The 23,390-nt window shown below is 43.6% G+C and overlaps 1 protein-coding gene across 2 annotated transcripts in view; it reads left to right on the top strand.

Annotated features, from left to right (window-relative positions):
• Nucleotides 1–23,390, top strand: part of TMEM68 (transmembrane protein 68) — a 704,547-nt gene that overhangs the window by 543,731 nt on the left and 137,426 nt on the right. For both annotated transcript variants that reach the window (XM_044065539.1, XM_044065541.1), the window contains exon 5: nucleotides 5,582–5,642. In XM_044065539.1, coding sequence (XP_043921474.1) covers nucleotides 5,582–5,642 — 61 coding nt within the window. The remainder of the gene's footprint in view (nucleotides 1–5,581; nucleotides 5,643–23,390) is intronic.

Genomic DNA, 23,390 nt, shown 5'->3' with positions numbered 1-23,390 from the left:
ACATCATGGAAATGCTCGCATAAGGGGTGGTCTGCCCCCAAGTCTTCCTCAGACGAGTCTGTGTTCTTGGAGGCATTTGAAGCGGGCCCGTCTACCTCTTGGGTGTCCCCTCCTGCCGACCCCCTGGTGGACCTAATTACCACCAGGGCGTGGAAGGAACCAGACACCGTGGAGCCAATCCCCAGAAGGCCAGACCGCATCCTTAGTCCCCCGGCAGACCGTGCCCACTGGAGCAAGGGGCCTCCGGTAGATGCCATGTTGACGGCTGCAGCCACCAAGAGGGAACTCGCACAGGAGAGTCCGTCAGTCCATCCTCCGAGCAAGGAGTCTCGGATGAGGGACTGCTTGGGGAAGCGAATGTTTAGTTCAGCGACCTTTTCAGTGAGGGCGCTCAACTACTTGGCACATGTGATCAGGATGCAGCTCGATCTTATCAAGGAATACGCTGCATCCCCCCCAGAGTCCATGTCGGAGGAGGACAAACTATTGCACTCCACCCGTATGGCCACTCTCAGGTCCGTGACTAATTCCTCTATGCGGTTACTGTCCCATGCTACCGAGGGAGCCGCTAGAGCCGCAGGGGTAGGCCTAGTTACCAGACGACAGGCCTGGCTCCACCATTGCGATTTCACAGAGCCCTTCAAGGCGTCATTCGCGAATGCCCCCTTCGATGGTTCTGCCCTTTTTGGCAAAACTGTTAGCGATAATTTGACCCAGAGCGAGAAGGACGGGAAGACGCTGTCTGCCGTCGGAATCCGCTTCTCTGTGACCCAGAGGTCCTATTCTAGGAACCAAAAGGGCCAGAAGAAGATGTGGTTCCGGAAGTCGCAGCAGTCCCAACCCGCTCCGGACAACCAGTCCTTCCGTGGCAGAGGAGGACAGGGAGGACGCCGCCCCAGGGGCAGAGGAGCTCCCAGGAACTTCGGGTCCAGAGAACCCTTCTCTGAACGGCCCGCGCAGCAGCCCTGAAGGGTTGCCCGGCTGCTCCACTCTGGAGGCAGTCGGGGCGCGTTTCTCGGAGCACCTAGCGGTATGGGAGTTCATAACATCAGACCACTGGGTCCTCCGCATCATATCCAGAGGATACCTCATTCCATTTCATCACATCCCAAAATTAAAGTCCCTCCCCGACGTTCCACCCATTCAGTGGGAGGCCACTTTGGCAGAAATTGGCCATCTGCTGAAGAAAAGAGCCATCCAGCCCGTCCCCCCAGACCAGATCGGATCAGGGTTCTACTCCAGGTTCTTTTTAGTGCCAAAAAAGATGGGGGACCTAAGACCAATATTAGACCTGTCACTCTTAAACCTGGCAGTTCCCAAGGAGAAGTTCCGAATGGTTACCTTGCAGTCTATTCTCCCCCTTCTGGGAGAAAATCACTGGATGTGCTCTATAGACCTCAAGGATGCGTACTACCACATTCTAATGGACAGACGCTCCAGGAGGTTTCTTTGCTTCCGGCTGGGAGCCAGTCACTACCAATTCAGGGTCCTTCCCTTTGGTCTCACTACAGCCCCCAGGGTGTTCACCAAAGTATTAGCAGTGGTAGCGGCCCACCTGAGGCTTCAGGGGGTACAGGTCTTCCCATACCTGGACGACTGGCTCCTTACCGCCCCAACAAGGCATCTACTATTATTGGCGCGAGACTCCTTTCTCCATTTAGCTCCCCACCTGGACATCACAATAAATGCAGAAAAATCCAACCTAGCCCCTACGCAATTCATAGATTTTATAGGTGCCAGGTTAGACACGAGACAGTTAAGAGCCTTCCTCACTGCGGACAGAGTTCAGAATCTATGGCTCCAGGTGTGGGCCATCCTCCACTCCAGCTCAGTTCCGGCGGAATTGGTCCTGAGGGCTCTAGGGTCCATGGCAGCAGCGATAGCTCTTCTACCTCTCGCCAGGTTCAATATGCGGGTCCTTCAATGGACACTCCTAGTTCAGTGGTCTTATCTCGCTCTTCCTATGCATCATCCCATTGTGATCAGCAAGGCTTGCAAGCGGTCCCTCTTGTGGTGGCTCCACTCACAGGATCTCCACGGAGGCCGCCCCTTTTGTGCTTCTCCCCCTCTCGCCACGGTGACCACGGACGCCTCCCACCTCGGGTGGGGGCATTTGCAGGCGGACGGGCCAAGGCACGTGGAACGATTCAGAGACCTTACTGCATATCAATGTTCTAGAGATGAGAGCAGTGCTCTTAGCGTTGCAAGCACTACAGGCCTTTCTTCCCTTGGGAACTATTGCGATTCAGTCGGACAACATGTCTGTCGTCTGGTACATCAACAAACAGGGGGGGAACCAGGTCTTACCCTCTTTGTCGAGAAGCCATGAGAGTGTGGGAATGGGCAATCTCCACCAACCGCTTTCTCATCGCAACGCATATTCCGGGTCGGTCCAACATCCTTGCGGACAAGCTCAGTCGCACCATTCTCTCCCCTTACGAGTGGTCTCTCAATGCTCAAGTAGCGAAATGCATCTTTGCACGGTGGGGAACTCCTTGTTGCGATCTTTTTGCGTCTCCCTCAAACACCAAGTGCGACAGTTTTTTCGCTCTAATCCCTCCTCCCGGAGATACCCCAAGAGACGCTCTGGTGCATGCTTGGCCCCCCGGTCTTCTTTACACTTACCCTCCTTTGCCTCTGATGCTCCAAGTTCTTCAGAAAGCCTCTCGGTTGGGGTGCAGAATGATTCTCATTGCCCCATTCTGGCCTCGACAGATCTGGTTCCCTTTCCTAAGGTCTCACTCAGTGAATCCACCTTGGATTCTAGATCCCATTCCGGATCTGATATCTCACCCATCCAATCTATCAACCCCGAATCTGGACAACCTGAAGCTAACTGCTTGGCTGCTCCAGTTCCACTCCTAATCAGGACTCCCAGTATTTCGTCTTCCGTTAAGGCCATCCTGGTAGCGGCTCACAAACCATCTACCAGGAAAGTTTACCGCAGCAAGTGGAAACGGTTCTCCATTTGGGCGGAGCAGCAAGGTCTAGACCCCTTCACAGTTCCCCTTCCTTTGGTGCTTGACTTCCTAACCACTCTTTTTAATGATGGTGCCAGCAGTTCCACGGTCAAAGTACAACTTGCGGCAATTTCTCACTATCATATTGGTCATGACTCCCGTCCACTGATGTCTGCCAAATTGTGTAAAATATTCCTAAAAGGTACTTTTCTTCTTAGACCCCCTGTAAAGCAAGTGGTTCCTCCATGGGACCTTTCTTTGGTTCTTCAGGCCTTGACCGCTCCCCTTGAACCTGCGGCCACGGTAGATCTAAAATTTTTATCTTTCAAGACGGCCTTTTTAGTAGCCATTACTTCGGCCAAGAGAGTTTTGGAACTTCAAGCCTTATCCATCAAGCCTCCTTACTTGGTCTTTCATCCGGACCGTGTATACCTCAGGACCAACCCGTCCTTTCTTCCTAAGGTAGCTTCAGAAGCAAATATTAATCAATCCATTAACCTCCCTGTTTTCTTTCCTAAATATCAAAACAAAGGTGAATACAAGCTACATTCCTTAGATGTTCACAGGCAACTTGATTTTATCTGAACAGGACAGCTGGTCATAGGCAATCCGACCAGTTGTTTATTTCCTTTGCTAAATTCAATTTGGGTAAACCAATTTCCAAAGTCTCCTTATCACGCTGGATTTCGCAGTGCATCTTATTGGCGTATCAAGCTTCTGGGAGGCCCGCACCGGAGGGAGTACATGCCCATTCAACCCGGTCAGTTTCTACCTCAGCGGCCTTTAAAGCTAGGATTCCTCTGGATGATATTTGTTCAGCAGCCACTTGGGCTTCATCTCATACCTTTATTTCCCACTACAAGTTTGATATTACATCTAGAGGTAGAGCATCCTTTGGCTCATGGTGCTCGAATATCCTTCCATGACGGCCGCCCAAGATTCAGGTTGCTGGGGACTCTGTCCCACAGGTTGCAGACAAATGAATCTCCTACTTCAGATTTAGAAGTTATGTACTTACCATAACGTTCCATCTGAGTAGGTGTATTCATTTGTCTGCAACCATCCCGCCCTCCTATCCCCCTGGCCTTGTCAGTTTCCTGCATATTACGTGTTACCCTTTCTAGGGTATTTTGATTTATGGCAAACTCGATCTGAGGTCATGTAGGGAGAGCAGGGCATTATGGGTGAGGGGAGGAGCTGAGAGCTCGGATCCATAGCTGGAAAACCATGCCAGTTCGGATCCGATATCGGATCCATAACCCACAGGTTGCAGACAAATGAATACACCTACTCAGATGGAACGTTATGGTAAGTACATAACTTCTAATTACCTTGTAAGCGGACTGGAGTGCCTTGTAGAATGGTTTAAAACAATGGAATGATGCTCCAGGTGTTACTGTGCATCACAAGTGAATTGAAGCATTGTCATAAATGAGATGTACACTGAAAGTTGCTGAATGGAATTTTTAGGTTTCTAGATTCTAGCCATGTACATATGTTTACTCAATTTTATGCATATGTCAATTATTCATAGCTACATCACAGTCAGGACTGTATAGTTCTTTTGAACCTTTTCAAGAATACTTTAATTTATTAATTATGTTTGGATCACTGTTGCTGATACTACTGCCTGCATATGCAAACTGATTTTACCAATTAGACTAGTAAGTTTTGCTATACTTTCACCCCCACTGTACATTAATTAATTTTATATTTGTAACTGTATACTTTGAGGTGATATGCTCTTGAAGTACATCAACATTCTCTTTGCCTGCTTTGTTTCTACCACTGCTACTCGGCTGTAGACAAATTACTACCGCTGCTCTTCCTTTCATAAGTTGCGCAGGCTACTGTGCATTGCATTATGCTTTAGTGTTAAACTGCCATTGCCCTGCACAATAGTACTTAGTGCACTGTTGGAACGGTTGACACAGTCAGCTGCAGCTCGGTGTACTGTATGTGGTGGCACATTGACCACTTACTGATAACCACAAAGGTTTGTTTATGAATTGGGCATCTGTCAGTACTTTGGCCAAGATGTCCTCCAGGCTATATTTTGTATGCAGTGGCTAAATGCCCAACACGTTTGAATATTTCAGTCCATACTTTTGATCTCTGTTCTACTGAAGACATTTTCTGGTTGTTCACACTAACGAATACCATTTTTTGGAGAAAGTAGGTACTGCAGTCTTCTATGAACTGTCCTATACCTCTCAGTATGTTTAGTATGTAGACCCCACACGCTTCATTCCTAGGCAGAAACTACAGATTATTATACCTTACATGTTTAACAGAATGTACCACAAACATGCAAATAAACTGTTGCTGTGTGTTTTTTCCTGGAATTCTCTACATTATTTGAATGCATTGCTCTAACATTCTACTTCCCTAAATGTAATATGTTGTTTTTGTGTTAATTAGGTGCATGAAAGCAGATATTTTTTAGTATTGTATTATGAAGCTGGAACAAGTTTGTTCAGCACAGTTAAAATGTGCAAGCATTTCTTTATGGCCAGAAATTAAAACTCTGGTAATTCTACTCATACAGTGTTATTACGAAGCATATTATTACTGATGTACTCAAACTAGAAATAATGTTATTGTATTATTCTTTCCCTTAGCCCATTATTCCCATGTTTACACAGAATATCCGGGAAGGATTTAGGACTCTTGGAGGATTGTGTAAGTTACTTCATGTGTTGAAGTTTTTCCTTTCTTCTGGCTGATATTTCTTTTTTCTAGAAAAGTACTTCATCACAGTAACCAGTATTGGATCGCTTTATTATTAACTACTGTGCATAGTGAATTTATTTACATGTCACGTCACTTTTTTATTCCTTTGTACTGTTTACATACAACTTGCACCTGTACTATTTCTTAGAATTTGCTCTTTACTGATCACGTACAACGGCAGCATCTTTCTGTTTCCTATAACAACTGGTGAGGAACCAATATCTAGCACGTAATTTTCCTGGTTTTGCCATTATAGCAGTTAATTACAGCAGCTTGTCCAATTACATGAATCTGTTGTTTTCAACTAACAGCATGTAGTGGAGTGACAGGATTAGTTAAACTAATTTCAGGTAGTTTCAAAGCCCTTGCTTGTTTGGTCATGTTCATAGGTGTATACTAGGCTAATGACCACAAAGACCTTTTTAAGCCTAGCCATGCATCCCAAATTTCTGACAAGTTCTGCACCCTTGATAAGTGTAAGCAGGGGCCTGGAAGATGAAACATTTACAGGCTGCCTGTATCCATTAGAGACATAGGTGCCAAACTAGGGATGAATTTACTTTTCCCTATCAAGTGTCTAAGTTGCACTTGAATTGGATTAAGGAGGAACTCTGCTTCTCATGGATGGGGAGCCTGTTTCATAGAAGTGGTAGTCTCTGTGGTGCATACGTGTCTGTCCAGCAGATCCTATTTATATTACAAGCAAGGTTTAAGTCTTTAGAATGGGTCATTTTAGTGCAGTTTGTTTTGCAGATACGTAGGAGGTCCACCAAGGTGGGGTCTGAAAATGCCATGTATGCCAGGCATAAATATCCTCTCAGCAGCCCGTAGGAGACAGAAAACATGAATAGGGCTTTAGAATGGTCTATATAGGACATTTCCATGATAATTTATTCCATTACTTTTCATACGAGACTAGTAAAATTTCCGGGTCTGTAGTTTCCAGGTTCTGTAGACGGTCCACTTTTGTACAGAGGGATGATTGTTGCTGTTTTCCATTCATGAGGCATGAAGCCTGTTTGGAGGCTACAGTTGAATAGCAATTCCAGAGGACCTATTAATTCACATTTCACGGTATTTAGAAGACATCTTGAGATGTTGTCGGGTCCATTGATGGCCTTAGAGAGAGTGTTGAGGTCCTGTTCTTTAATGATAATAGGGGACATTATTTTTGATGGTATTTCCAGAGGGGACTTTCAGGGGGGAGAGAGGGGTAAAGTTAGAGCTGAATGTCTCTGCCAGTAGGTTTGCTGTATCTTCTGGCTCAGTATATGTGGCTGCATTAACAATGAGTTCTGCACACAATTGTAGAATGCGTTTGAGGTTACTGACATAGCTAAAGAATGCCTTGTTGCTGTCCCTGACGTGGGAGGCCAACTTTACCACACATTTGGCTTTGGTAGACCTTACTTGTCCTCTGAGTCATTAGTTTAGTTTGACAGGGCTTTTATCAAGCCGGGTGCTACAGCTTCTAATTTTTGCCAAGATTTTCTTTCTTATATTATACAGACTGTTGATGTTGGGATTCCACAATGGTGGCGGCTTTTTTTAGTTAGTTCTGTACTCATTCCTGGTAGGTACATCTGCCTCTATGCAGCTATTAACATGCTTTTACAGAGTTTCTGTGAAAAGTTCTGCAGAGGTAGAAGTCTTCTCAAGGTTTATGAGAGCTTGACATTTTTCTACATTATCACTTAATTGTAGGAAGTTAGCTTTAGAGTAGTTCCTGAACATTCCAGTGTTAGTTGGTGTTCCAGGTTTTGAGATCTGACCTTACCAGAGAAGACATTACACTAGGAGGTGTGCAGCACTCTCCCATAGTAGTGAGGACCAGATTCTGTATGTTTGATGCGCTAGTTGGCATGTTAAAAGTCTGGTCCAGGGAGTTTGTTTACAAAAATCAGGAATATGTGTGCATGAACATTTGGTGTCCTACATGATTCCTGGTTAATATCGGGTAATTAAGGTCACCCATGAATGTGGTAGTGGGTTGGATGGTAAGTGTTTCCAACAAGCTTAAAAACATGTTGCTTTCCTGGGTCATAGAGAGAGACCTATAACTTACAAGGAAACGGTGTGAGATTTTTCTTATGGTGATTTGAAAATGGAGAAGCTGAAGCACATCATCCTGTTGGATCTGCCTTGAGGTGTATTTATTTTTTATGTAAATCAGTACACTTCTACCTTTAACATAGGATCATAGGAGGTTACTAGTCTAACAGCCCCAGGAACCTTACAAGCCAAGCCAAGTTCAACACATGTTTCCAAGGGTGTCTGTTTCAAGCAGACACTAAAATCAGCACCTATTGCCCCTGTCCAAGAGGGACACAGGTGGAACCCAGGGGTAAATTTCTGGTTACCCTCCATTCGTCCAAATTATGCTTAAATAGGGCCAATGAGGGGCTTTGTTTAATGTGAATAGGAAGCTTGTACCAAAGTTCTGTTAATGTTACATATCATAGGTTCATAGGTTGGTACTAGGCTATCAACCCTAGGGGCCTATACAAGCCTAGCCATAACAATTCCATGGATATTTCTTCCTACAATATTTACTTCCCTGGACCCCTGTCTAGCAGGGCGACTGACATGATCCCCGGGGTGAATTTCCTCTCTCCCATCCAATCGTCAAGGTTCTTTTTGAAGAGGGCCAAGGAGGTGCTCTGCTTGAGATGTATGGGCAGTCTATTCCAGAATATGGGGAATCTCTAGGTCAGGAATCTATCTCTCCAGCATGTTTTTTTCATTGTGATGACAAGGTTTAGATGCCTGGAACGTGTGGCTCTGAGGGATTGGGATTTCTTTAAGTGGAGCATGTCCAACAGTTCAGGGTTTGACATGGCCTTATATGTTAAGGCCCTTTGAGCGAGTGACCCTTGTGCAATTTGACTTGTGAATGTGCAGCATTTCCATTAATGCTAGGTCAGAGATTGTTCTATATGCAAGGCACAGGTCACCTTTAAGCAGTCTGTATGACACAGAGTAAAGTGACAATGATTTCAGTCTGTCTGCATAAGACAGATCTTGAAGATCATGAATTTTCTTTGTAAGGAATCTTTGTGTTCTCTCCAATTGCTGCAAGTGTTTGGAAAGGAACATACCAAAGGGAGCATTGTTCACTATTATTGGCCTGATGAGGGAAGAGTACAGGGAGGTTGTAACCTCTTTTTTTCTCAAGGCAATGCCCTTACTTATGAGATGAGCAATGTAAAATGCCCATCTTTCCTCTGTGGAGACACAGTGATTTGAAGTTAAGGTTGCTGTCGACCTGTGTCCCCATCTCTCTCACAGCTGACTGTGTGCTTAGAGTATTGCTGTTGATGTGGTAGTTTGCAGGAACATCACCCTTACCAAAGGGGATGATAATGTATTTTTTGCATTAAGTTTAAGACCGTAACTTTGGCACCAATCATCAGTCTGCATAGGACCTTCTTGCAGGATGTTGACATTGCTAAGGGTTTCAATGATTGCTCCCAGTATGAAGTCATCAGCAAACTTTGTCAGACACAGTCCTTTAGTTTTAGCCTATAGTTCGGAGAAGTAGATTCTAAACAGTAGTGGTCGCAGAACTGATCCCTGTGGAACACTACTGGTTACAGGTCTGATGGAGGAGGTGGAGTCCCTTATTTTGTTCATATGAGTTCTATCAGTAAGCCAATTTGCAACCCACCTGACAGTATATGGGTTGATAGTCAGCAGGGTTAGTTTATCAAAGATGCCTGAGTGGGGGATTGTGTCAAAGGCCTCCGCTAAGTCTAGGCAGGCTGTATGCACAAATTTGCCGTCATGTAGGACTTTGATTATCTCAAAGTCCACCAAGATTAACAGGCATGAGCTTCCTTTGGCAAAGCCAAACTGGGTGGGGTCAAGCATTTGGAGATTTTTTTATATCTTTGTTAATAAGGTTCATGATAATTTGTTCCATGGCCTTGCAGATAAGGCTGGTCAGGCTAATGGGTCTATAGTTCCTTGTGTCTGTGGATGCACACACTTTGTGCAAAGAGATGATGGTAGCTGTTTTCCATTCTGCTGGGATGAAGCTGGTGCTAAGGCTGTGACTGAAAAGTGTGCCCAATGATGATGCTAATTCTTATTTTAACCCATGTGGAACACAGCTGAGGATGTTGTCTGGTCCCATAGAGGCTGTGTTTTTGGCCTTAGGGAGGGAGTTTAAGACCTGGTCATCAGAGATACTCTGTGGGGGACAGGTATTAGGGATGCTTTGGGGTATATGTGGAGGGGACAGGGGAGTGAAGTTTTCAATTAACCTGTCAGCCAGCAGGTTTTCTATGGCCCCAGGTTCTGAATATGTAGTACCATTAATTATGAGTTCAATGCAAATGTGGGCCTTACCTTTGAGGTTATGGCCATGGAACGTATCATCATGGAACTCATAAACAAAGACATCGGTAATCTCCAAACTCTGGATCCCACCCAGTTCGGGTTTGTGAAAGGCAGATTATGCCTCCTGAACCTGATCGATTTCCTTGAGGCAGTCACCAAAGCTGTAGATGAGGGTAAGGTTGTTCACACAGCCTATCTTGACCTCTCCAAGGCTTTCGACACCATCCCCCATTCTGGAATTATAGCTAAACTCACTAAACTAGGTATAAATCCCTACATCACAAGATGGGTTGCCAACTGCCTCACTGTCAGAACCCACACTGTAAAAGTTGCTGACTCCAAATCTGACCTCAAAGCAGTGACAAGTGGAGTACCACAGGGTTCCGTCCTGGGACCTCTCCTGTTTGGTACCAACTTGTCTGAAGTACAGGCTAACACAGAAGGCCTCTGGCTAACAAAGTTCGCAGATGACTGCAAACTAGGAGCCATAGTCAAGTCCCCAAATGATGTGGACATCCTACAGAAGGTCCTCGCTGAGACAGATGCCTGGTGTCAGAGCCATGGCCTCAAGCTCAATGCCAAAAAGTGCAGTGTCATCCCCTTTGGTAAAAACTCTGTACCCATGAACTACCACATGGGCAGCAATCTACTAAACACCGAATATGTGATAAGAGACCTTGGGACCCAGGTGGACAGTAGTCTCTCCCTTGATAGTCACATCACCATAGTAGTAAGGAAGTCCTTCTACATGGTACATCTCATCATAAAAGGGTTCTCATCCAGGAAAAAAGTGGTTATTGTTCCTCTCTACTCGACACTCCTTAGACCCATTATAGAGTACAACGCCCCTTTTGCAATGTACCTCACAAGACATCTGCAGCAGCTGGAAAGGCCACAGAAGTATCTCACAAAGAGGATTACTGGCCTCAAACAAATGCCCTACACTGACCGTCTCAAAAAACTCCAGCTTTACTCCGTAGCATATCGCCTACTCCGAGGTGATCTCTGCCTAACATATAAAGCTATGTCAAACCCAGAGCTGTTGGACATGCTACACCTAAAGAAATCCCAATCCCTCCAAGCTGCACGCTCTAGGGACCTAAACCTTGTCACCACAATAAACAGGACATGCTAGAGGGATAGATTCCTGTCCCAGAGACTTCCCATACTCTGGAACAGGCTACCCATCTATGTCAAACAAAGTTCTTCATTAGCACTCTTCAAGAAAAATCTTGATGAGTGGATGGGAAATAGGGAATACACCCCGGGGATCACTTCTTTGTCGCTGCTCGACAGTGGCACAGGAAAATAACTTTCTTGGGTGGCGTAAGCCAGGGAACCTTGTTGCCTAGGTTTACGTAGGCCCTTGGGCTGATAGCCTAGTACCTACCTATGAACCTATGGATATAACTAAAGAATGCCTTGTGGTTATCCTTAGTTAGAGAAGCTAATTTGGATTCATAGTTAGCTTTGGAGGACTTCACTAGGGGTATTGTTTGCTTGTTTAAGTTGAGAAGGGAGTGTTTCCAGTTTTGGGACCAGTCCTTCCTACTCTTAGACAGCAATTTCTTTCTCCTATTGTGTAGTCTATTAATGGCGGTTGTCTACCAGGCAGGTTTATTTTTCCTTGAAGATCTTGCTTTGGTTCTATCATGTACGGCAGTGTCAGTGTAACTGTACAGGTGCTCGAATAAAGCATTGGTGTATAACTCAACATAGCTGTCTGTTCCATCAGTGGGGGGAGGGGCTATGAAGCTATTTATGCTGTCATGTAAGAGGTTGTAATTGGCCTTGAAGAAGTTATTTAGTCTAGCTGTTGCTAAGGGTGGAGGTCTTGTGTTTTAGTTACTTCTAGTGAGACTGATTTGTGGTCAGATCTTACCAGGGATGACCACACACTGGGGGTTGTGCAGAGGTCCCCCATGTTGGTATGCACCAGATCCAGGATGTTTAACCCCCTTGTGGATGTATGAACCAGCTGGTCCAGGGTACTGGAGTTAACAAAGTCCAAGAACATTTGGACGAGTTATTTAGAACACACATAGTTTATCCGTCAATGTATGGGTAATTAAAGTAACCCAAAACCAGGGTGTTTGGTTGTATCCTGATTGACTCTAGTAGATCCAAGTAGGCTGAGTAAATGTCTGAAGAGGGGTCTTACCTACAGTCAATTTCACCTGAAGTAATTCAAGGGACTCTTGCTGTTTAACCAATCTGGAGGTGTATTTATCTTTAATAAATATTGATACCACCACCTCCTTAGTTGTCATGCCTTCAGTTTGTGATCTGAACATATGGAAGGAAATGTAACCCGGTATAGCTGGGGTTCTCTCCGCAGCCTTAAACCAGGTTTCAGTGACTGCAAAAATGTCATCATCTTCCAGTTTCTGATTTAGACTCCTTGTATTTAGCTGCATAACCTTGAAGTTGTTTTTAGAGGGCATTTTTATATCGGGAATTTTGTTCTTGTGAAATTGCCTAAAAAAAGCACTGTGTGGGGTGGCAAGAGCTTTAGCCAGTAACTGAAATCCCAGCGGTGACAGATGAAGACCACATCTGGCAAAGCAGTGAGGTGTGTCAACCATGTCATCCCAGGCTGACGAACACTGGATCCCCTTTGAATGACCCCAGAAACTATGCCAGTTGTTGAAGTCAAGTAATTTTTTGTTTGTATTGAGGAATCATTCTAGTCAAAGGTAAAATGCTGCTTAAGGCTAGGGACATACCTGCCTGAGACACACAATCAGGGAGCTCATTTGTGTCTCTCTTCATATAATCCAGTGAGGTACATCTCAAGTCTTTCACACCTGTTGTTGAGAGACTTGAGTGTGTGTCTGTGTCTGTGTCTGTGTGTCTTTGTGTCTTTGTGTCTGTGTGTGTGTGTGTGTGTGTGTGTGTGTGTGTGTGTGTGTGTGTGTGTGTGTGTGTGTGTGTGTTGTGGCAGATCCTGGCATATGACATACAGCTGACCGTGACTTTTTCCTTAGCCAGCCTGTGAGAGGGACATCTGTGTGTCTCATAATGGAGTCGCCCATGCCTAAGATGTTTGTTTTTGTGTTATGCCGTAGGGGCTTGACTGGTGAGACACTAGTGTGTGATATATTATGTGTACTATGTTCTGCAGAGGATGTATTATGTGGATTGTGCTTGTGTTTGGGAGATCTCAGTTTAGGTAAGCTGCTGGTAAGGACCTCTGCATATGTTGGTTTATGTGTTGCTGGTTTGGTAGGTGCAGAGTTGAAGTGTGCATGCTGACAACCTGCTTAGTATCAGATGAACTGACTGGTGAGTGTGAGAGCCTGGATTCTAGATTGTTGATATAGATGTATCTCTCACATAATGAATTTGTGTGGACTAGAAGAAGTGGGTTAACAGTGTAAATGAGGCAGTTGCTACATTGCCTCAGGATGCCCATGTCGACCAGGCTGGCTGGAGAAACTGTGTGAAATTGTCCATCCATAATGCTTGTAAGTTGATGTGGTCATTAAACAGGGAGAGAACAGGAAGGGACAGGTAGAGTAGAGGATAAAAGAAGTGGGCAGAAAATACGAAGGGCTAGGGGGTAGGATCTGTGTTGGTACCTCAGGAGATTCGCTGAATGTATCACCTGTCAGGGAGGGACTACCATGAGACCTCACCGATGGAGCACTAGCAGAGTACTAAGGGAAAATTTGCAGGCAGAAGTGTTTGTGTCTATAACTATCAATGGTGCCCACAACAAGTGCAAACGTGGTGCTTAGGTAGCAGTCAAGAGCAAACTTATTTAAACAAATTAACCGATAAAAAAGCTCAAAACTGAGTCGTGTTCAGCAACCTTCAATCAGATGAGTTCTAACTGCAAGCTCCTGCCACTAGGGTGCAGGTGAACCCTCTCCAACAAAAGATGGCTTGGTTTAGTGCTCAAGTTATACAAACAGAACTAGATTTAGCAGGTCTGAATCTAGTCTATGCTACAGCAAACAAAGTGCAACAATCTCAGAAAAAAAGCAGTTCAAATAAGCAGTGATTTGGTAAAAATGCAGTTCAGAAGTGCAATATACAGTGAAAAATTGTACTTGAGTTTTGCAGAGATCAGCAGATAGCTTGGCTTGATCAGATAAATATAGCAGAGCAACAGCTGGCTGTCAAACTCTTTGGAGCTTTGCTAAAACAAACACAAACCTATGCAAATGTGGTGTTTATGTAGCAAATGTGAGAGCAAACTGATTTAAACAAATTAACCAATAAAAAAGTTCAAAACAGAGCCCTGTTCTAGCAGCCTTCAATCAGATGAGTTCTAACTGCACACTCCTTCCACTAGGGTGCAGGGGAACACTGCCCAACAAAAGATGGCCTGGCTTAGTGCTCATGTTATACAAACAGAACTAGCAGGTCTGAAACTAGTTTAGGTTACAGCAAACAAAGTGCAACAATTTCAGAAAAAAGAAACAGTTCAAATAAGCAGGCACAATAAGCCTTCAACCAGCAACTTTCAGCTCAGAGGGGCAGAGGCTACCCTCTTTTCCCACAAGTGTGTAGCCCACAAACCTTCTTAATGTAAAATAACTAGCCTAAATCCCAAGCTCATAAACCAGAACTAAGACACTTTTAGAATAATAGACACACACTAAGCCTTCTCAACTTTTTAGGATGTAAGCTACCTTTCGTGCCACAAGTGAGTACACTACAAACCTAAATGTAGAACAGCTGGCCTAAAGCCCAAGTGCTTAAACCAAAAGTAAAAAGCTTAGAATAACAGATGTTCTTCGTGTTTCACTGTTGCAGTCATTACATTTGGGTAATCCTGCTGGCAGGTTGCCCTCAGCCGGCCTGAATTCCAAAGTCTTGGGTCCTGCGTCGGCTGCTGTCACCCCTTCCCTGACGTCAGGGGTATAAAAGATGCGGCCAACGCCATTTTCTTTTTCTTTAGTTTTTCTTGCCACGCGGTGCTCGAAGCAGAAGCAGTTCGCAAGTGCCAGTCGGCCGACTCTTGAGATTTTCATGTTCGAGTTTCAGATCCAAAGTCTTCAATAAAGCTAAGTACCCCATTGGGGAAACTTTTTTCTTGCTCCAGACCGATGTCAGAAAAAAATAATAATTGTATTTCTTGTGGGAAGCAAATACCTCATAAGGATTTTAATTCTTACTGTATTCCTTGCCTAGGGCCTGATCACAATATTTCTGGTTGTCTGTTTTGTGCTAGATTTAACCAATGCACTATTAAGCGTCGGTATGATTTTGCTTTAAACTATTTTGGACACCGATTTAATTATCCAGAAATGTTGTCGGATAGCCATCTGCCTACCTGAGTTCACAAGAAATGCAAAGAAAAGGAAAGAGATAGACAACTGAGGCCCAAAACCGACGACGAAGCTTCTTCTAAGCCAGTCACCAGTTCTCAGTGAGGCGCTTTTGCAACCCCTGATGCCCGCTACTTTAGAGTTGCAGGCCGCTACCGACTCCCACGTGGAGTCGGCCGTGCCGCTGGAAACTCAAGGTATTGGAGCCTCAGATATTATCCCTTCAGATGGGTCTGGAGCCGCTGAGCAGGCACCGGCTTCTGAGGATGTATTCAGACCTAAACATCTTTACATCAAACCGACTTCAGCTTCACAGGCAAAGACTAAAGCACCTTCCAAAGCAAAGAAACAAACACAAGAGCCACGTTGTCAGGCCTCTATGCAGATGCTCATGATGCAGATGCTCAAAATGGCCGAAGACTTGATTACCTTGATCAGGGGTACCCATCCCCCTGCTGTTAAGAGGCCTATGCAAGATACTGACTATGAATCTTCAGATCAGGTTTCCATTTCTTCTGATTCCTCTTCTGATCAGGAATATTCTCTTCCCCCCTATGAGGATTCTGATGCTGAAGAATCTATACCTTCAGCTTCTCCTCCAGAGGAATATTCTTTTGGGGAAACCTTACATACCATGAGGGAGCATTTCCACTGGGAGAGCCAAGATTTTTCAGAATCTAAAAAAGAGGCTCAGGGATTTCCTTTTACTACCTCAACACAAGCCACTAGCCATCCCACCTGTGTTAGACATTGTAGATGATGTGTTTTCGGAGTCTAGCCTTACCCCTGACTCCTTACCTCCAGCTCGTGTTAAGCCTGACAGATATTACAGGGTTCCTGACTCTCATAAATTCCTTTTTAAATACCCTGCTGCAGACCCAGAAACAATTTCTCAGGGTCCCAAAGGAGTTAAGGCTTCCGCTGCAAAAAACCCTACCCCTTCTGGCAGAGATTCTAGGGCACTGGATCGATGGGGAAAAAAGGTTTACACATCTGCTACCTTGGCTATAAGGGCCTTAAACTGTCAGTTTCCTTTGCTCAAATATCAGCAACATTTCATGGCATTGCTTAAACAGAAAATGTTGTTGAACTCTGAATGTGTGGAAAACAAGGAAATGCAGGATTTATTGCATGCAGCTGAACATGTTGGAAAGCATACTTTGCAATGTGTGTTTGATTCTTTAGAGGCCTCCTGCAGGGCCGCAGTTACAGGTCAATCAAAAAGAGATGCTATCAGTTCAAAATGCCCTGACAGCCTTCAAGGACCTACTTCATCCAGGACAACTACTGATAAAGACAGACAACACCACGGTCATCTGGTATATAAACAAGCAGGGGGGCACACATTCTTACCCCATTTGCAGAATAGCCATGACTTTGTGGGACACAGCATTGACTTACCAAGTACATCTGCAGGTACAATTCCTGCCAGGAAGAAAAATTACTCTGGCAGACAAACTAAGCAGAAACCTCATGGATCCCCACGAGTGGCACCTGGACACACAAGTCTTCAGCATGATAACAAGAAAATGGGGATGCCCGGACATAGATCTGTTTGCCTCCCCTCACAACTACCAACTAAAAAGATTCTGCACAAGGAATTATCACAGACAAGCATGGAAAGTGGACGCCCTATCTTTCAGCTGGAAAAACCTATCAGTATATGCATTTCCCCCTCTGCCTCTCCTCCCCAAGGTACTCCTAAAGGTCAGACAGGAGAAGCCAAGGATGATACTAATTGCCCCAGACTGGCACCGCCAGTACTGGTATCCAATACTAAGGAGCTTGTCTCAGTGCCCAGCTTGCACCTTACCTCAAATACCTCGGCTACTGTCCCATCAAAACAGTCAGATCCTACACAGCCAACTCAGAACTTTAAACCTGACAGCATGGCGAATAATGTAGTCTTACAAAACACACCTCTCAGTAAAGCTGTGCTGGATGACATTTTGGAAGCCAGAAGGCCTAGTACTAGAAAATCCTATGCTGGCAAATGGAAGAGATTCTGTGCTTGGAACCAGGCACAAGGAACTGATACAGCTGTATCAAATATTCCTCAGATTTAGCAATACTTAACTGAGATGCTGGACAAAGGACTATCTTTTTCATCTGTTAAAATTCATGCCTCTGCCATTTTGGCTCATTACAATGTAGAGCCACCAATCTTTTCTCATCCCTTATTAAAGCAGTACCTCAGAGGAGCCAAAAATGTAAGACCTCCAAGGAGATCACCATTGCCTGCATGGGACCTCAACTATGTCTTGGAAAAACTCACCCTGCCTCCTTTTGAGCCAGCAGCTACTGCTGATATAAAGTTTTGTCTTGGAAAACAGCTCTGCTCCTAACAATAACTTCTGCAAGACGAGTTTCAGAGCTACAGGCACTCATGGCTGTGGAACCTTTTATCATTTTTTTATCCAGACTGGGTCTCTCTGAGGACATACCCAACATTTATGCCTAAGGTGGTGTCCAGTGTGGCTTTCAACCAAACTGTTCACCTGCCAACCTTTTACCCAAATCCACAGAACAAGGGGGAGAGAATTCTGCATTCTTTGGACGTGCACAGACAGCTTAGATTCTACTTGGACAGAACCAGAGTTTTCAGAAAGACAGAGCAATTACTAGTGGCATATGCTGCAGGATCACAAGGAAAGGCTATCTCAAAGCAGACTATTTCAAAGTGGATAGGCAACTGCATTCGTTTCTGCTATGTGCACCGTGGCAAGCCAGTACCTAAGGGCATTAGGCCACACTCAACCAGAGCTGCAGCCACTTCATCAGCCTTTCTCAGGGGAGTACCTACCAAGGATATTTTAGAAGCTGCTACTTGGAGTTTAGTGCACACCTTTACAAAGCACTATCATCTGCCATTCTACTCTAAATCCAGGGCAGGCTTTGCAACTGCAGTTCTGCAGGGCCTCATAGCCGCTCCTAAAGCTGTTTAGCTCCAGCCTCCCAACCTTAGCTTTGCGAATGTACCCAAATGTAATGACTGTAACAGTGAAACATGAAGAACATAGTACAGTTGTGTACACTTACCATAAATGTAGATGATTGAGTGTATTCACTGTTGCAGTCCAGGTTACCCACCCGCCATCCCCCTTTCTTCTGATGGAACCTTTCTTTCCTTCTCTGATTTATACAGCCTGTGTGGTGTATTTGCTTGTAGATGAAGGTAAAGTTTACATTGGTGCATGTATTTATATATATATATATATATATATATATATATATATATATATTTTTTTTTTTTTTTTTTTTTGGCTACCCTTTTAGGGGTCACCTGACATCTGGGGCAAGAAAAACTAAAGAAAATGCTGTTGGCCGCATCTTTTATACCTCTGATGACCTGACATCAGGGAAGGGGTGACAGCAGCTGACGCAGGACCCAAGACTTTGGAATTCAGGCCGGCTGAGGGCAACCTGCCAGCTGGATTACCCAAATGTAATGACTGCAACAGTGAATACACTCGAACATCTACATTTATGGCAAGTGTACACAACTGTACTTTATAGTGTAAACAGGCTACAAAAAAAGCAGTAATAAATGGGTCACCTGACATCTGGGGCAAGAAAAACTAAAGAAAATGCTGTTGGCCGCATCTTTTATACCTCTGATGACCTGACATCAGGGAAGGGGTGACAGCAGCTGGCCTTGGACCCAAGACTTTGGAATTCAGGCCGGCTGAGGGCAACCTGCCAGCTGGATTACCCAAATGTAATGACTGCAACAGTGAATACACTCGAACATCTACATTTATGGCAAGTGTACACAACTGTACTTTATAGTGTAAACAGGCTACAAAAAAAGCAGTAATAAATGCAAAAGAATAAATGTAGTTAAACACTTTTAAGAAAAAGCGGCAAAAGCAAAATAAAGTAATAAAGTAGGAAGAAACTCAAATACAGTAAATGCAGCTGAATAAAGTGCATTTTTTATTTTATTTTATTTTTTAAGTTACGTGGGAAGGGAGGAAACAGAAGATGATTCAAGGTTAAGAAACTAAGGGGTGGGTCTTTCCAAATGATCTCTCTGTACTTAGTAGAATGAGTTGATGAGATGGGACTGGGAGGAGTGTGCAAAATCAGATTTATAGTAGGGACGGGCAACTCAAAAGCCACCAAGTTTAATAATGCAATGATGGTTGAGTGGGTGAGTGGGAAAAATAAAATGCAGCCAGAGATTAGCAATATTCAGGCAGAGTACAGCAAGCAAAACAAACAAGCACTCCAGCTAAAAATCTGTCTTTGTAGTAGCTGGTTTAAATGTGTGGAAGGCATTATAGATTTGCATTGCTGGTGTGCTCTCCACAACTTTAAACCATGTCTCAGTGACTGCACAGATGTCAGCATTCTCTAGAGTGAGGAGAGTTTGTTGGGAGTGGAGTTTCTTGTTTGGACTCTTAGCATTAAGCGGTAACACCTTTGGATTTTCTTGATTTTGAGTTGCTATTTCGGAAGTACTTTGTTTGGCATTGCCAATAAAGACACTGTGGTGAGGGGAATGTTTTAGCTAACATTTGTTAAGCCTAGCAGGGATAGTTTTAGACCATCCCTGGCAAAGCAGCATGGTCTGTTGCCCATCTCATTCTGTTCTGACAAATATTGCACCCCCTTAGAATGCTACCAGAAATTAGGTCAATTATTAAAGTCAGTCATCTTCTGTTCATATTGTTGCGTCATCCTTGGAGAAGGTAAAATACTGCTCAGTGCTAGACTCATGCCAACCTAGGACACCTATTCCAAGAGCTCCATGATGTCTCTCCTCTTGTAGTGTAGGGAGGTTTGTCTCTGATCATTTACACCCACATTGGCTATAACTGAGACATACTAGTACTTGTGGTCCAGTGACCTCAGTGCATGTATAATGTGGCAGATCCTGGTCCATATTAAATAAATGACCATGACTTTCTCCTTACTCAGCCTGGTGAGAGAGACATCAGTATGTCTAACAATGGAGTCTGCAATGACCAGAATGTTAGATTGTGTGATGGCTTGCCTTATGGACTTAGAAGCAGAGGCTGCATCAGATGTGGTATGGATGTGGATGTTGTTTTTAAAGAGTACATTTGGGGCAGCTGAGGGTATTTGTTATGTGTACGTTGTCTAGAAGGACTTTGGGTTTTAGGAAAGTTACATTTAAGTGCTTAAGCATATGTGGGTCTGGTGCTTTGTGTATGCTGCTGTCAGCGTGCTTGGCATTATGAGTGCTGTTATGCAAGAGCTTTGCCTCCAATGACATTATGTAAGTACATCTCTCACATACCTTATCAGTTTGTTTGAGGATTAGTTGATTTTCAGTAGACATGGAAGTTTCTACGTTGCTTCAGGATGCCCTTATCCACCAATCTGGTAATAAAAATAGTGGGAAAATTCCTATCAATGGCAAGAGGCCCTTTTTATTGTTTAGATGGTTACATTGAGAATACAAAGTAATGTCAGGACTATCTGGTTTGCAACTCTAGGACAATGCTTGTCACCACAAAGTAGTTGCCCTATGTGCAACTAGGTATTGGTGAAATTACAAAGGTGCTTTTACAGGAAAAATGTCAACTCAAAGTGTCTGCATCTATGCAAGGCATTGCCAAACACTTGAGGGGAAACAACTAAAGTAGAGCCTGTTGATTTATGTTGGAGGTATTTAGGGAGATATTCTGAAGTTAGGTTAGATAGCAGGTAATCATGTGTCACTATCTTTAAAGAAAGAATTAGATTTGTCAAGATTAATGAAGAGAGGGGATTCACCTGATTGACTAATACCTGGCTATTACTAGTGCTGGTCTCACCACAGCTTCATACTGCTAAATCAATGCTCTTTTGCTTCTTCTCTCACCAGAAGCAAAACAGTAGCACCAATCCCAAGATGAGATGCAGGTTACTGACTTTTTGGTGAGCAAGAGTCTTGACCCAGATGATGTAGAGATTTGTAGGATTGTTTTATCCTTTTCCTGGTAGATGTCTTGAATAGCAACCAGACCAATCAGTCCCACACAGACACTCACTGCTCAGTTAAATATAGTCAGGAATTAGTGTCCTCTGCTTCTTCTCTCACCAGGAGCAAAATATAAACACAAATTCCAAGCTCATACCTATGAAGCAGTTATTAGGCTTTCTGATGATCAGCAGTCTCCAGGAAGTAATGTCTTTGTTCTTCTTTTCTCATAAGGAGCAAAACAGAAGCACTAATTCTGAAATGACTGCTGAGAGGCAGAATGTGGGCTTTCCAATAATTGGTTGCTTGAACTAGATGTTGCAGATTTTAAAGGGAAGATGCCAAAAAATGGGTTAATATTTTAAGAGTTGCAGTGTGCACTAAGCAGTTGGATATGAAATAGGGCGCTAACTCCAGCTTTTGCAATCTAAGGGGAGAGGCACTCATTTTAAAAGAGTAACATTGAATGGAGGTGGGCACTTTGTATTTTGACTCTATGGTACACAATGGGATGGCTAATAATTTTACATGTCTGAAGGGGAGTGATTTCACAAAATGATAATATTGTGCTTAATGACAATAACCAGTGAAAATGGAGAGGGAAGGAAATATCTGGTCAAATTAATATAAGGGATAAGCAACTAGAGAGGCAGTTGAGTGACTCACAAGAGGCACAGCTGTGGTCTATTTCCTAGTTTCAACATCGAATTGAAAGAATACAAGTAGAACAGTGTAAAGAAAATACACTACAATATACAAAATAAAAGTAGGCAATGAAGCAATACAAATTACAAGAAAGTGGAAGCAAACTAGCTTTCCCTGCAAGTTTTGTGGCAGGAAAGTCCCAAAGTGCGTATCTGAAGTTAATTTGTGCATTCTATTCACAAAGAACAAATTTATTAATGTATTTTCCACAGTGCTTATCAAATCTTTATATTTAATTGTGAAGTCAGTTTGTTCTGAAAAGAGTGAAAGTAGTAATAATGCATTCTTTATGTCAGAAAACTGAAAGGGAACATTGTGCATGGTAACATGTTTTGCGTAAACAATGAAGTGATCATTTACTTGAGTGGTGTTTGGTTTTAACTGTTGGTTATGCAGATTGTCTGAGAATTCCTATTCTGCAAATATTACAGACAGCTTGTCCTTTGCATTTCTTGATTCAAAGAGCCTCTTTACGATCATCTGGTGATCCTTACAGTTCAATATTTTGACAGAAAAAGTAAGCTCTGCAGTCAACTATATGTTTTTTTTCAACTCCATCCAGTCTGAAAATTGAAATAATTATGTTTAATAGCCTTTTGAGGAGGAAATGTTTTCAATACCGTCAGACACTCCATATAGACTGTATTACTTTTTATTAGAGTAGTTCTTCAGATCATCTAGTTTCTGAGGGAAGACACACTCTTATTAGCAAATGAATTATCTTTGCTTTATGCTGATTCAAACAGTTGGTTAAAAAATCAACATGGTTCTCAGACATTTCATTGTGTCTTTCCTTTACTTTAACATCAGAAAGTAGGCTTATCCTACTCTTGAGGAATTTAGACGGTCAGACTTCTCATCCAGAGTAGCACTTCTGTGGTCATTTAAGAAGCACTCAGTGTCTGACTGTATACTTCAGGCAAAAAATAGGCTCTGTGCAGCATTACTCAGAATGCCAGAGCTTCAACCTGGCTACATATTGCAGGTATAGGGAGACATTTCAAACTTTTTTTTTCTGTAGCAGGATTGCTGTCTTGGTGTAGCATTCACATAACTTTGCAGGAAGGTCCCTCCTATAGTTCCAGGTGTGACACTGGGGAGTATTGCCAGCTGTACCGGGAGAGGTGAGGCATATGCCCACATGGCTGGCTGAAGTTTTGTTCGTGGTCTTGTGTCATTTGACTGTCACATTGATTTTTACAAATGCTTGTATTAAAAATGTATTTACAAAAGTTGTTATGTTAAAAATGCTGCAGCAGAATCTTAACAGAGTTCTGAATGTGTAATGTGCCAGAGTCGGGTGAGTAGATGTGATGTCATTCTATAACCAGCTGATGGATGGAACTCTGGCAGCTACAGTTTGTCGTTTGTCTTTGTTTTTCTTTGCAATCTGTGGATATATATATATATATATATATATATATATATATATATATATAT

This window comes from Protopterus annectens, chromosome 3.part0, assembly GCF_019279795.1.
Source record: "Protopterus annectens isolate FY-2018-M chromosome 3.part0, PAN1.0, whole genome shotgun sequence".
In the NCBI taxonomy this organism is placed as follows: Eukaryota; Metazoa; Chordata; order Ceratodontiformes; family Protopteridae; genus Protopterus; species Protopterus annectens.
Note: the sequence above shows the minus strand (reverse complement) of the source record. Positions and strands in the feature narration are given on the sequence as shown.